At 45.9% G+C, this 15227-nt stretch overlaps 1 protein-coding gene across 1 annotated transcript; it reads left to right on the forward strand.

The window, feature by feature from the left end:
- The first annotated feature begins 6643 nt into the window (after positions 1-6643).
- On the forward strand, positions 6644-12978 carry spry4 (sprouty homolog 4 (Drosophila)). The gene is made up of 2 exons (XM_063203191.1): positions 6644-6812; positions 9507-12978. The coding sequence occupies exon 2, from the start codon at positions 9648-9650 to the stop codon at positions 11004-11006; it is 1359 nt and encodes a 452-aa protein (XP_063059261.1). The 5' UTR covers positions 6644-6812; positions 9507-9647; the 3' UTR covers positions 11007-12978.
- The last annotated feature ends 2249 nt before the right edge of the window (positions 12979-15227 follow it).

The raw sequence follows: 15227 nt of genomic DNA on the forward strand, positions 1-15227 counted from the left end.
TACATGCGTGCGCACGTGTGTCTGTGTGTGTGCGTGTTAATCGCATAAACTGAGAGATGTACGACGACATTTTTTGGAAGGATTACAAGAAATCGCTTGCTTGACACATTCATTTTTTTGGGTGGCCCTTTGTTCCGGAGTGCATTCCTGTGGAGAGAGATTATTGTATTGGAAGTTAGTCGACTTCCACAACTTGGCTATGTAGTATGTAACATGTCATGCAGCTGCCAGGCATGGAATCACACAGCTAGCCACAAACACAGCACACACACACACACACACACACACACACATGAACACACACACACACACAAACGCATGCACACACGCACGCACGCACGCACGCACGCACGCACGCACGCACGCACGCACAGGGTCGCTGACAAAAACATCAGAAAGGGCGCTAAACCCAATCAATAGAATGGAATGAGGATCCAATTCTGGGCCCCCTCTCTCCCTGGGCCCAGGTCAAGCGACTCCTTTGTCCCCCCTTGTCGGCTTCCCTGCACACACATACACACGTGCGCGCATACACACACACACACACACACACACACACACACACACACACACACACACACACACACACACACACACACACACACAGACCTCCCCTGTAGTCATGTGTACATATTAAGCAATCACACTCTACTGGTAACGATGACAAATGGTCTGACCCAAAACCTTACTGGCAACAGAAAACACCAAAACAACTGACCATGTCAAACAGGGACCCACACACACACACACAAACAAGATGAGGCAAGGAAAGACAAATCCAAAATACTGTAGGCCTATATACAGTTGGCCTATATACATGCAAACATACTACTAGACATAGTTGATTCATCCCGAAGGAAATTGCGCACACACACACGCGTGCGCACACACACATTGAGCTCTTGTTCTCCCAAACACACACACACACACACACACACACAGCCACGTGCAGTGCGCTGCGCAGTTCTTTCCTGTGCTGCGAGGACCTATGCTATCCCCACTCCTAAGCACACAAACAAAGCCTGTGAAAACGCCTCTTTCGGCCGTTTCAGGAAGTCAATATTTGAGGAGCTGAAACTACCTGGCTGGGGCCGCATGGCTGAGATTGCCCTCAGCTCTCTCTCTCTCTTTCGTTCCTCTCTCTCACTCCCTCTCTTCCTCTCTCTCCCTCTCTAGCCCTCCTTCTCTTCGAGATTGCCCCCAGCTCTCTCTCTCTCTCTTTCGTTCCTCTCTTACGCTCCCTCCCTTTCTCTCTCTGCCTTTCTCCCTTCCCTCTCTTCCTCTCTAGCCTTCCTTCTCTTCCTCTTTTCTCCCCCCTTACACACACACACACACACACACACACACACACACACACACACACACACACACACACACACACACACACACACACAGAGATGCGTGGACGACACGATTTTTCAAAAAAGCCAATTTTTTTATAACCATCTCAAAACAATGTTATGCCATATTAATTACACCCATGAAATTCATCCATGATGATGGTGATGGTGATGGTGATGGTGGTCTCAGCAGGTCTTCTTTTAATACTAAAGTTTTGGCATGAGTGCTTGTATGACAACTGTCTTTAGATTGTGTATGCCAGATGGAACATTGTCTGGAAAACCGCAACAACACAGAAATTGCATTCATTCGTAATCACCTTCATTTGCTTTTAAATGGTATTTCATGGCATGGGGAATAAAACCATCATCATCGTACAGGTAGACAAGAGATGCAAGTAGGCTTGTTCTCCTGAAAATATCCAGATGTTACAACAAAATGAAAGAAGACTGCACAGCATACAGCTCTTGTTAAATAGCACATACCGTAACTGTTCTTCAAAATTATGTTGAACCCCATTGTACGTATTTAGCCTATTAGAGGTGAGAGTAAAACAAAAACACATCAAGACTTGCAATCTTGAGTAAGTTTGGAAACTAGTTTGCTGCTCTCGACATAGCGTAACACAGGTGGTCAGCGTGAAATTGTCAGAGTGAGAGTGACTGGTCTACAGATAAATTATAGAGCGATGTACCTGATTCGGTCCTGGTTGCATCAAATTTGGGGAGTTTCTTTTTAGTTTTTTTCAGTCAGAACAATGTATAGCCAGTTCATTACAATGGAATAACTGGTGTAACCACTAGACCTATGTAATATCATGTGCTAGTGTTGTACTTACACCATCAATTTACTTCTACTTTTACTTTGGCCAGTTCTACAGAGTCTTAGAGTACTAACATTTCCACACATGGAGTGAAACGTGATATGCTTATGAAAACATGAGTTCAATCCAGTGTTGTGGGGTGGCAGTGGACTGGAGAGAAATCTTGCCGGAAGCCTAATCCCATTTTCAGTCGAAGGTCTGTTTCTGTGAATGGAGGAAAACACAACATTAATGATATGGTACATCATTCACAACCTCTGCAATTTGATGTTTCAATCATCACCAAAGACAGTCAAAAATGTCCCCCTTCAGAATAGCCTATATAATGTTAAATCATTTATCTTGTTGACTATCACATCAGGAAATGCTTAGACAAATAAACATGTTGTTAAATTGATGTCATAGATATGCGGCTCTTAACACCAGGCGCGGTTCTTGCATAGAGGCGTTGCTAGGCAACCGCCTTAGGCCCCGCCTTAGCCCCCCAAATTTAGGGGCCCCATCTGACTGGGAGCGGAACATTTCACATAGTAATTGGGGCCCCTTTGGACAGTAATTCACAAATAAATGGTAATTTTCATAAATAATGAATTTTGTATGTTTAAATTGGAAATAAGAGCAACACAATACATTACAAACAAATACAGATCCCGTGCACACCCCTCTCTTTCGTGTTAAAATGGAATATTCCATCCATGCATGCCATGTGCGCGAGACGAGTTCCAAAACATTCGCTACGTTCCCTCACAACATGCCTGCGCATATCTGCACAGCTCAAATGCGCACAATGCGTAATTACGGCGCATTCGGAACGCACTGTGAGTGCGCATTGCTGCCCATATATGCGCAGCGGGTCCCTCCGCGAATGCGCTGAAGACGGAAGCGACTCAAGCGAGGTGACTGACATTTCTAGGTGGTGAACAGACATGCGAGTTTTGTGCTTTCCTGAATATGGATAACACTGTGCGTAAATGTTTTAAAACTCCAACATCGGTAACTTTGGATAACCCACGACATGACATGTTAGAAGCCTGGACTATCTCCGTGGATCGGACAGCGACAAGGAAACGGTGCCCTACACTGTAGCACTAGCAGGTCAACTACTGTGGCTATCCCCACTGATGGATCTGTGAATGGCCGCGGCACTGATAACCCTAAGTTTTGTTGAATGAATACCTCGTTAGATATTTTGTTTCAAAAAGGCGTTGCTTTTCCTCTAGATGTGAACTGGAATTGGCTCGAGTAAGTTATTCCATTGAAAAGGACGCAGCCTTTAAGCGCTTGCACGGTGCATCGGTTACTGTATCATCAGACAACCTTCTCAATCTCTCTGAAATGATTTCAGAAACATGCTGTCGAAATTTGGAAAGGCTTAAACAAGCATGCAGCTTTTAAGGAACATTCTGTAACTTGATGCGATGTGGCGAGATTTAGAACATCGCAGAATTAGCTGACATGTCAGCCATAGCTCCAGTAGATATGCTGGAGTTTTTAATAATGAACTGCGTTACGTGGCGATATTGCTGGCTAGTTCTGGATGCTAACAGGAGGTGATGTGGAAGTTCAGCCTGGAGAAACGCCGACGTGATTGACAAAAGACAGCGCACTCTACTCATAGTAAGTCACATTGATTGTGTGTGTGTGTGTGCGCGCGCGCTTGTGTGTGTAATGGCAATTGGAACTATTGCTACTACTATGCCTCAGTTGGTTGGTTTGGAATTCACCCGCCGTGGTGTTTTGTTTTGTAGCCAATTCAGTTTGAGATGCTTGCTGCTCGCCGTCCAATACGTCATGTGCACACGCAGTTGGTGGTGTGGCGGTGGTGGCATTTGGGCAAAATGATACACTGCAATCTTACTGTCTATTTTTATGTGTGTCTGTGAGGGAGCGACTGCTACCTCTCTGTCAAGGATGTGTGCGTAACGAGCGGAGTGGAGATGATGAGGCACGAAGTCGGAAGTATCAAAAATAATTAGGCCTTTTTATTTACCTTTTCACCAGACATTAGAAAATAAATGTGCACGTGGGCATCAAAACACATGGACAGGACACTTCTGGCAAACAAAATACGACAGTCTTCAAAATTACTTCTGCAGCATCAAAGTCTAACAGCACAACGCTCTGCTTACACCGATATGCAGCAGTTTTAGGCGAAGCCACCTCCTACTGGTTACCAGGTGCTTCTCAATCAAAATCGCTCACATCAACGATTTGACTACGGCTTAAATACACCCATTTCCTAGGGCCAGCCAATTATTCACTAATTCAATTACTCACTCAACGCTGCATGACTAGAATAGCCTACGCGATTGGTCTCACAATTCCTTCCGACCATCGCCAAACAAAAACAGCCAGTTTAAACACAATACTCAAAACATAACCACATAGAACGCAGATTGCCCAAGTACACATTCATAATCGTCACAAATAATAAACATGACAAAATCCCCACACATTTCCCCTCCCAAAAGTCACTGATGGAATCCTGCCATTGACGGTGCGCGCCTCCGCCCATGGCCATGACAATGTTCGGAGAAAGTGTTTCATTGCGAGCGCAGGTGTGCCAGTGTGCTCGTGTACGAGTGTGTGCGCGTGTATTTTCGCTCGCCAAAGTCCCGACAGTTCAGTAAACACAAATGTTCATAAATACACCGTTCGTGAGTTTTAAAAATAGGCTAACTTAGCCAGTGAGAAGGGGGAGGGAAACTTCACCTTCTCACAGTGTCGTTGAACTTTGATCTGTGTTTGCCACTGCAATGGTCTGGGTAGAGAGAGAGAGAGAGAGAGAGAGAGAGAGAGAGAGAGAGAGAGAGAGCGAGAGAGAGAGAAGGCTTTGATGCCCATGTGTAATTGATTGATGTGCATGTGAAGATTGCAATGTTGAATATGTCAACATTGAATACTGTCTAAATGTCTAAAGCAAAACTTGGCCCAAGCACATTATGTTCAAGAGGTCTTCTGACTGTTGTAGAGAGCTTAGTTTTTGAATTTTGTATCTGTGATACAGAAGATGCTGTGAGCTAAGCATCTCTTAGCAAGCCTATTAGGCTATTATTAGGCCTATTATTTTTCAAGGGGGGGGTACACACTTGGGTGGGCCGGTGGGCCGGTGGGCTGGTGGGCCGATGGGCCCCCTAGCTAACTTCGCCTTAGGCCCCCAAATGGCTAAGTCCGCCACTGCTTAACACAAAGGCTTTCTTCTTACATGGCAGCCAGGAAATAATTCAAATTTCTCTTTAAGAGGAAGGCAATGTTGTCATGGAAATGAGTGTAATGTAGGAGCTCGCCATTAACCTTTGACAGCATTAGTCAAGCCGCGGGCCGGGAGTGCTCTGTGGGGGCAGCGCAGACAGTGGGATGCTAAAAAGGAAATTCACACTCATTTCCTTCGTGTGGTTTCGTTACAAATCAACAACATCCTGTTCTTTTGTAGAGCCTGCTGCTCGCGCTTCGCCGCGGAACGCCATAAACGTGCGTTTTACAGCTCGCCTCGCCAGCTCTATAGCCTTGCCGTGAACCTTTTTCCATACGTCGTCTTCCAGGCAGGGGGGAAGCCAAGGCAACGCAGAGAAGTAGAAGCTAGTTTATGTTGGTCAAGTCATGGAGGTTGTTCTCTTGACCGTGTTTTCCTGTGCGATTATAAAGTGCAGGCGATGCACAGTTTAAAGATTAATCAGTGCCTGAACAAATAGGCTGCGAGAAATGACGAAATGTAGCCAGCACCATCTGGATTCAGCGGCCAAGTCTTGCGGCCCAGGGTGCATGTTATATAATTCAAGAGGCTACGTTTGCATAGCCTCAATGTGCTGGCTGAAACGAATACATGCCGCCAGTTGCTGGTCGTCTGATATCACCATGTCCGGCGACACTCATTTTATTATCAGGGAATGTACAGAACGAAATAGCCTAAAGCGTGCAATGCGACTAGGCTACTTTGAACGGGATATCGTACAGCCAACAAGGTGTTGTCTTGTGTGATACACGTTCATCAGTTTTATAATGGACTGATGAAGACGTTTCCAGTGATAAGCTGAACATATCAAATAGTTTGTGGCGTATGTGAAGGTGTTATTCGACACAAAAATAATGCATTGTGGGGTGAGGAGGCAAAATATTCATTTGGATTACAGAGCGACTGGGTGACTCGGTTATAGGGTCTAAGTGAATGGATGAGTGGGCTACTACATACATAAATAAGCAGCATAGCGTGGGGCGCAGCGCTGGTTCATTCATGTAATCCTCTCCGACATTGCCCTTGTGACGAAAAGCCTCCCATTCTTCCATTCATGAAATTCTGGTTACACGCTTGCGCAATGAAATTCGGAGTCCTCCCATTCATAAAAAAGTAACCGCTGCATTTGCGCTGTGAGTTCCTCTGCCCTCCCATTCACAAAAAAATCTGTCAAGGCATCTGCGCAGTACGTGTCTCACCCTCCCATTCATAAAAAGCCATTTTCCTCATGTAGTTGCAACATCGTATCAAAAACCCAGCGTTCCCACTGCAGTGCACTTCGAACGGATTGTGGTCAGGGTTTTTTTTATATCCTTGACGTGGTTTTACCTTGGATCTGTATCGTTGGAATATACATTACGCACTAACTAGAAGCTGGATTCAACAGACTAGGAAATGCCTCGCCTGTTTCAACTGGTAAGTGTGCCTGTTATTTTATATATTTTCAATCTCTCTGCACATCAGATCTCAATAATGGTTCGTTATCTTTTTTTAAAGATATCAGTCTAATGCGAAACTATATTGTTACACATATGTAGCCTACATCGTTCTTTTGCAATAGACGCGGCTCTGTTGTATTCTATTGAATTCAATAGCCTACCTAACCAGCTTTCCAATCCAAACGAGGCTGTGCGCTTACAGCTCTGTTTGCGCTGATAGAGGTTACACCGAGAGAAAAAGCCCATTTTCAGTTCTCTCGATCGGCTATTTCGACGAATATCGAACGCTTTGCCTGACGACGAGTCGGCGAGGGACATGCTGGTGCCATTTTCATGGGCAGTAGGTTGCTCGCGTTGTATCGCAGACCATTGCATTACGCTTATGTGTTGCAGATTTTGCGCTTGTCACTCAGGAAGAGAGGTCAAGGGTTGTTATCATTTCCATTACGAAATCTCAAAATACATACAATCTGTCGATTGCCGAGCCGTTTAACGCATAACAAATGGTGCGCAACGTTTCCCCAGCCTATCTTCTTCAACGTGTTGAGGGAACCATAGCGTCCTCATAAAAGTCGGAATGAGTCACAGCTCCGATGTCTAACGCGCATGCAACGATAGACACACACACAATATCGAGGCATTACAATATATAATAATCAACGACTCCTTCGATACTATTATACCATACTTGTCTCCTCGGCAATTCGCTTTAGATCCTGTTAGACCCTTTTAGACGGAGAGCGCCGTCAACATCTGCTTAGGTTTTAAAGGCATATAGAGATGTTTGTATTCACATCTTGTATGCCTGCCAATATATGTTATGTCGCAACAGGTTTATCTTTTGCAGTAGTTAAATTCATATCGTTCTTTGCAGAACCGCCTTAGGTGCGCACAGGCCATGTATGCTGACATAAGGGCAAAACATAAAGCTCCAAATCATTACAATTTTCAAAATAAGATGATATGTGCCTCGAAAGACATAGATCGACATTCTCAAAAGTATAAGTATGAGCTACATGTTCAAGGTGGCGCAGGATTTACAGAAAATGACACGACACTGTCGAAGGGCCAACCTTTGGCATTGGAATATAAAGGACAGGAAGTCGGCTTTATGTGTACCATTGAGGAACACCAAACACGCATTCATTAGCCTACACAATTGCTTAGCAACTCTAGTGTTCAGCATTTTCTCTTAGCAGAACGGATGAGGCTTTAAAAAAAAAAAAAAAAAACTAGCACAGTCTTAATATGTGAATGGCATATTTACAAGTAGGTTATGTTATAAAATACATTTCCTATTCAGGTGTAAGTATAACCGTGTGCACGGCTAAGTGTGAGAGACATATTCCGGCTGCAATTAGATATCTCTCTCTCTCCACAGTCTAAGTCATAGTATGAGTCATACATGCATGTCGGTTGCTCGCCTTTAGTTCAGCTCTCCATCGTGGTCTGTACCCACTTGGTATCCGCAGTGTTTCCTTGAAGTACCTCTCAGTGGTTATAGATCCGAAAATGGACTTCAGTTACTTGGCACTATCTACATTTTACTATTTTTACTTGTGCGTGTGGCACAGGGATGGCGGCATAAGCTGTTGTTGTAAGGCTGGTTAAGCGTTTGATTAAGCTTTTAAGGATTTTAATGTGCTCTTAATTGAGGGTTGTAAAACTTCTTTTTCGGGATGCGTAGGCCTATGTTAGTTGCCTTTGCACTGTAGGCTATAGCAGCCATGAAATAGTTGCTTGAGGAATAAATGATAGCTCTGCTGGGATTTCCCTGGGCCTTGTAACAAGCCTTGAAATTTCAACTCTGCTCAATTTCTATGACAGGAAGCATTCAAAAAGACAGGCATGCCTTACCAGTCAGTGTGTGTAGGGTGCTCAATGGAAGGAAGCTATAAATGTAATAAATGAACTTTGAAATTAGTCATGCAATAAGATTTTTTTAAATTTATTTTTTAGAGTGCATTCCAAACAGCGGCATTATTATTATTGTTTTATCAAGTCCAATGAATTTAGCCTAATTTTACATTACAAAACTGTGGTAGACCATGTGTTAGGGGTGTCCAACGGAAGGGAGGCAATGAACTGAATGACTAGTGAAATGACGCCAGCCATTTTAGCTGGAAATGCTGGCTTTCCAAAACACTTCCAACAAAGCTTTGTGATTTTATGAATCCACTTGATATTGGCTTCATTTTACAGTCACAAACCGGTGGTGTTACTGGTTGCGGAGGAAAAGTACAAATGTCGATGAAGCGTCTTCACCACAAATGTCAATCAAAATGAAATAAAACAGTGTAAATAAATGAGGGGAAAATATTTCTAACACAGCAGACAGAGATGCCTGGTAGTAGCGCTACATCCTTCTTTGTATATCCCTTTGAGGAATAAGGACTTTTTTCCTTGTTCTAGAATTTTACTGGAACACTCTAGAGCTCCCATAGAAGTCTGTATTTAAAATCTTGCAAAGTCCTTATGACATCATAATAAGAACTCAACATTGTGGCAAAATTCTAATCACATATTTGTGATAGTACTCCTCAAAGGGATATGGAGTATGGAAGCCATGTCCACATGGAAACCGTGTCCATGTGCAGTTTATAGGTTGTGTAGGTGTATGGGTCAGCTGAACACAGTTCTCTTTTCTCCCCCCCCCCCCCCCTCTCTCTAGCTGCACTGACCGCCAGGTGCCGTGCATCTCCCCACCCGTCGGCCGGTTGTGCCAGAGGAAACGGAACGTAAACGCAGGGGAGGGAAGTTGAAGGGGAAACGACCCGTGCCACTCTCCTCTCTTCGGAGCCACCCCTAGCGCATGGAGTCCCGCGTGCCCCAGCACATCCCCGGGGTCTCCTCCTCCTCCACCACCTCCTCATCCTCCTCCTCATCCTCCTCCTCCATCATGGTCCAGCCCCTGCTGGACAGCCGCGTGCCCTACGGCCGGCTCCAGCACCCGCTCACCATCTACCCCATCGACCAGATGAAGTCCTCGCACGTGGAGAACGACTACATCGACAGCCCCGCCGCCGTGTGCCAGCAGCCCCAGCTCCTCAGCCACAACCACCACAGCCAGCACCACCACCACCCTCCGCTGCCCAAGCACCACCTGCCTACCGCAGCCTCCACCGGCAGCACCACCACCACCACCGGCACCGGCCAACACCACCACCATAACAACCACAATCACAACCACCACCACAGCCATAACCACCACCATCTCCACCACCACCACCACCACCACCACCAGCAGCAGCCCACGCACACACAGGACTCCACCCACCCGTGGATCAGCTTCAGCGGGCGGCCCAGCTCCATCAGCTCCAGCAGCAGCACTTCCTCCGACCAGCGCCTGCTGGACCACGCCGCCCCCACCCCGGTGCAAGACACGCTGGCCTCCCACACCTCCATCATCACCACCACCTCCTCCTCCTCCTCCTCCTCCACCACCACCACCACCTCCTCCACCACCTTGTCATCGTCCTTGCCCCTCGCGCCACTTTCCCTGGGCCAAGCCCCCCCAACTAGTATCAACACCGTAGGAGGAGGAGGTGTACAGACGAAGCTTTTGCAGCTGGGCTCCTCCAAGCCCGCCGGGGGCACGGACTTGAAGGGGGTGCTAGACGTACGCGACGGCTCCCTGCTCCCGGGTGATGCCGCCGCCAAGCACCTGCTGCTGTGCGAGCGCTGCGGCAAGTGCCGCTGCACCGAGTGCACACTGCCCCGTGCGCTGCCCTCCTGCTGGGTGTGCCACCAGGCCTGCCTGTGCTCGGCCCAGAGCCTGGTGGACGCGGCCACCTGCATGTGCCTGGTGAAGGGCGTCTTCTACCACTGCGCCGAGGACGAGGACGGCGAGGAGGGCTCGTGCGCCGACCGGCCGTGCTCCTGCGGGCCCTCGCACCGCTGCGCCCGCTGGTCCTTCATGGCCGTGCTGTCGCTGGCGCTGCCCTGCCTGCTCTGCTACCTGCCCGCCGTGGGCTGCGCCAAGCTCTCGCAGAAGTGCTACGATGGCGCCCGCAGGCCTGGGTGCCGCTGCAAGGCGCCCTCCAAGGTGCCCGTCGTTACCACGGCGGTGTCCTCCAAGGCCGCCGGCATGCCGGCTGGGATTGGGATTCTGGGGAAGCCCGCCTCTGGGGGCATCATCATAGGAGGATTGGACAAGCAGGCGGCATCGTGATGCTCGGCAATGCCCAGCCAAGCCCGGCCCGGCCCGGCCAAGGCGATGCCAACTGCTGTGTGTGCTGCATTGCATGCCCAGCCCAGCCTTCCCTGCTGTGGTGTTAGGGGGAACGGTTCTTTCTTTTCTTTGTGTTTGAGACGTGTATGGATGATGGACTGATGTGTGATGGGACATTACATCGATGGGCTACGCCGTTGAGAATCATCATCAGTGGAATACCGGTCCACTATTCTATCCTATCTCCCTCCTCATCCTCTCCTTCTTCCTCCACTCTCCTGACTCACTGACCCTCTCGCTCTGCCTGCACCTCCTGTTCTCCACGTCCAGGCATCCATCCTACCCTTCTTCGAGACTGTGGAGTTCCTCCAACTCGTGGTACTTATTACTCACAAGGGGTTCGGACTGGATGCCACTCGTACGTAGTGTCATAATGGGACATCATCTCGACTGACCAGTTAGCACCACTGCAGAAATTAGCCTGGCAAAACAAAACAAAACAAAACAAAAGACAAAAAGAAAACAACTCACACGGAGACACACACAACTAAACGCTTACTTACTTTACAGGACTGTCTGTTCACACGTGGAAATGGGAACCGTGAGGACATTATTGCTAACGTTTTTTTTTTTAATGCCAGAAAACTTTAACAGTTTGTGTATGTTCTGCATTTTGGCTACCAATCAAAGTGCTCAGAACGTGTATCATTCTAGTGTCAGGTATAGTAGTCAAATTGCTTTTTGTTTTTTTAACAAAAAATCTTCAAACGTATGTTCTTTTTCATCTGGAAGAGAAAAAAACTAGTATTGCCCACACTAGTAGTAAAAGAAATACAGTCTATGAAATGTATCATTTGGTATAGCTAATGAAAGCAGTTAATCTGTAGTGTATGACATTCACAGTAAGTTACCGTCAAAACTCTTGCCACCACACAGCATGCTCTTCTTTTCACAGCAAGCATGTTGTAAAGCTTGCAAAAAAAAAATGCTTCGACGAAAACATCTTATGCAAGCGCGCAGATATTCTGGTCTTGTTCACACACCATAGCCTTCAGGCAGGCGGTAGTCAAAGGCCATGCCGTACTAAGTCAAGGGTACAGTCCCTTAAATAGGAGACTCTGTGTTGAGCAAATTTTTTGAGGTTTTTTTGTTCTTGTTTTTTTTTTTGTATAACATTTAACTCAGCTACAATTCACACATACGTACACGTCATCTGAAAATGTGCTAAGTCATGCCCTGACATGAACCTTGTTAGTGGTTGAACTCCAGATAGCCTGAGGTTTTTTGGTTTAGGCAACTCAGAGGTCATTGTGAGTAGTGGAAACAAGAGAATGTGTTAGTCGATTGTGGGCAACTATTTTTTCGGTCAATGCATAGGAACCCTAAACGAGCCCCTTTCTGTATTCTAGTATTGCATAGGGTAGGCTGGGTGGAGTGGGGACATTTTACGAGCTAATAAGTGATTGAGGTCAAACGCTCTGTCCCAGTGAGTTTGAAAAACAGCCCACAACAATAGATAATCCCTCTAGCCTTATGACAATAGAAATCCACCTACCCACTCAAACCAACTTTTTTTTAGCAGGATATTGAAAAGAGAAAAAAACCTTACAATGGACAAAAAGCACAGTATTATGGACAAAGGTGGTGAAACGAACCCTTCTCTAATCTTGAAGCTCCCACAGTCTACCACCCTTAATATATACCAAACATAATCTAATATTTTTGCTGCTCAGCTGTGTGTGTTTGTGCGTGTGGGTGTGTGTGTGCGTGAGTGCATATTTGTGTGTGTATGTGTGTATGCGTGTGTCATTAAAAAATGTATCTATTTTCTTCTAATGTATGTTATTGGCTTGCATGGAATTCTGCAGAATTTGCCAAAGGAGTACACTTCCAATGTCTTTGTTTTTGGTTTGTTTTTTTGGTTTTTTTTCCCTCATTGTGCACCAGGTAGTCGGTACGGTACCTTTTATTTTATTTTCACACTTTTTTTGTTTCGTTTTGTCATTGATGTTGTATGTGAATGTCACTCAGTTCTGTTCACCACACGCACCGGGCACTGCACACGTTCCTGTCTTGTGCGTGTCTGTCTCGTTGCACCAAGCCGTAACATATCGAGAGAGAAAAAAAACACTACTGTTGTTAGTCTTGAATGTATAAGGAAATGACATTATTTTGCAGATAAACCCGTGGATAGGTGCCAAAATAGTGATAAGTGGTTAGGCTTGCATAGTTAGGGACATTGCTAACATGTCAACAAAAATATGTCGTTAACATTAGAGAAACTGACCTATGCAGGTTACATGTTGTAAATAGTTCCGAGAATCTAGCAGTCTTTTAGGTGAGTTCAAAATGTCCTGGAAAATTGCATGGTACCGTGTAATAACGATTCTTTTAGAACACAGAAACACATGAATATATCTATATACATATACATATATATGTATGTATACAGAGTTCAATATAGATTATATATATTATATATATTTTGGCTAACAATTGCGGGTGGTGGAACAAAAAAGATTAAAAAAAGGTGTGGGCACGACAGAAAGATTTCTTATTACAAGCACTTGGTTTGGAGAAGTGTAGGTAGGCAATAAAATTACCTCTTTATCTGGTGTCTGTGGCCCGTTACAGTGAGGCAGACAGCACTGCTCTGCCTTTCCTTTGTCCCAGTGGTGAGGACTGGAGCAGTCGTTAACCCCCCCCCCCCCCCCCAAACCCCAATTCAGTACGTTTTCTACCAACAGCCCCACATCCGCACGGTCAAATCATTCTTCTTTAACTGCTGCAAGTCTTAGTATACCCCACCAACCTCACCCACCCACCATCACCACCACCACCTCCACCCCACCAGAAAGAAAGAAAAAAAAACTTCCTAATGCTACATCCCCTCGTGCTGATTGACATGTACAGCTGTGCTGTGTAACCCTGTCAGAAAACCTCTGGATGGGATTGAGCGTCCCTTTCCAACCACATTCCAATCCCTCTGATTCACCAGTGAATCTCTAGCTGCTGTCTTTCTCCCCTCTTCCCTCTCTCTCTCTCTCTCTCTTGCTCTCTCTCTACCCCCCGCCCCCCTCTCTGCATCCTGTTTTTCTGTTTATGGTTTTTGGCCCCCTCTGTTTTCGAGGCTGATGGGGAGTATGGCCCCTCGGCTCCCCAGGCCGTGGTGTGAGCGCATTCTCCATCCTCCCTCCCCCACAGGAAGGGAAGAGAAGGGGAAGAGGGGAAGAGAGGAGAAGGGGAAGAGGGGAGAAGGGGAAGAGAAGGGAGCGTTCCCTGTTTCATCCCCTTCTAGAATGCTGTGACTTCATCTCCCTCTGTTCCGTGGTGCAGCCATTGGCTCCCAGCGTTTTTGTTTTTTTTCCTTAAGCCAGTCAGAACTTTTAATTTGAATTCAAGTCAAGTACGCATCAGTTCTTGTCTGCCTGCTTGCCTATGCTCCATCGTGTTTCTTTTTTGTTTTGTTTTTTTGTTTTCTTTATTTTTCAAAAAAAGAACTTTGCATTGTCGAGGGAAAAAGAGCTCTACACTTTTTCGTTTTGTTTTAAGATATATATGACAAAAACAAAACCTCCCATATAAAAATGTTCCTGTATAGATATATTTATTTTGAAGTTCTATTTTATATAGTATTTATTTAGATGCCTACTTTTTGTTTGTGAATAAAAGCTTATGTCAAAACGGAATGTACATTGAAATTGGAAATATATATTGTTAAATATACAATCTTCTTTCTCTTGTCTTTATTCCCCACACTTGTGATACAGTGTACCATTTGGTGAAATCAGTCAGTACTTATCTCAGACAGACAGAGAAAGAGAAAACCAGAGCGAGAGACAGAAAAAAAGAAAGCAAGAAAAAGGAGAGGAAGGAATATCTGCACATTTGTGCTCCCATGTGTCCTCCTACAATCGAGTGATGAGATCACATGCTATGACATGCTTCTTGCACCTGTGAATGCTGGAAGATACAGTAGGATGTTTAGCCTCCAAGTCCACACACACACACACACACTCTCTCTCTCTCTCTCTCTCTCTCTCTCTCTCTCTCTCTCTCTCTCTCTCTCTCTCTCTCTCTCTCTCTCTCTCTCTCTCTCACACACACACACACACGCGCGCTCTCTCGCTCGCTGTCTCTCTCTCTCTCTGTACACACACACACACACACACACACACACACACACACACACACACACACACACACACACACACACACACA

This window comes from Engraulis encrasicolus, chromosome 7 (genome assembly GCF_034702125.1).
Source record: "Engraulis encrasicolus isolate BLACKSEA-1 chromosome 7, IST_EnEncr_1.0, whole genome shotgun sequence".
NCBI lineage: Eukaryota > Metazoa > Chordata > Actinopteri > Clupeiformes > Engraulidae > Engraulis > Engraulis encrasicolus.

Bases quoted from the DNA above. Each gene is read 5' to 3' on its own strand.
- spry4 (XM_063203191.1), top strand. From the start codon at position 9,648: ATGGAGTCCCGCGTGCCCCAGCACATCCCCGGGGTCTCCTCCTCCTCC.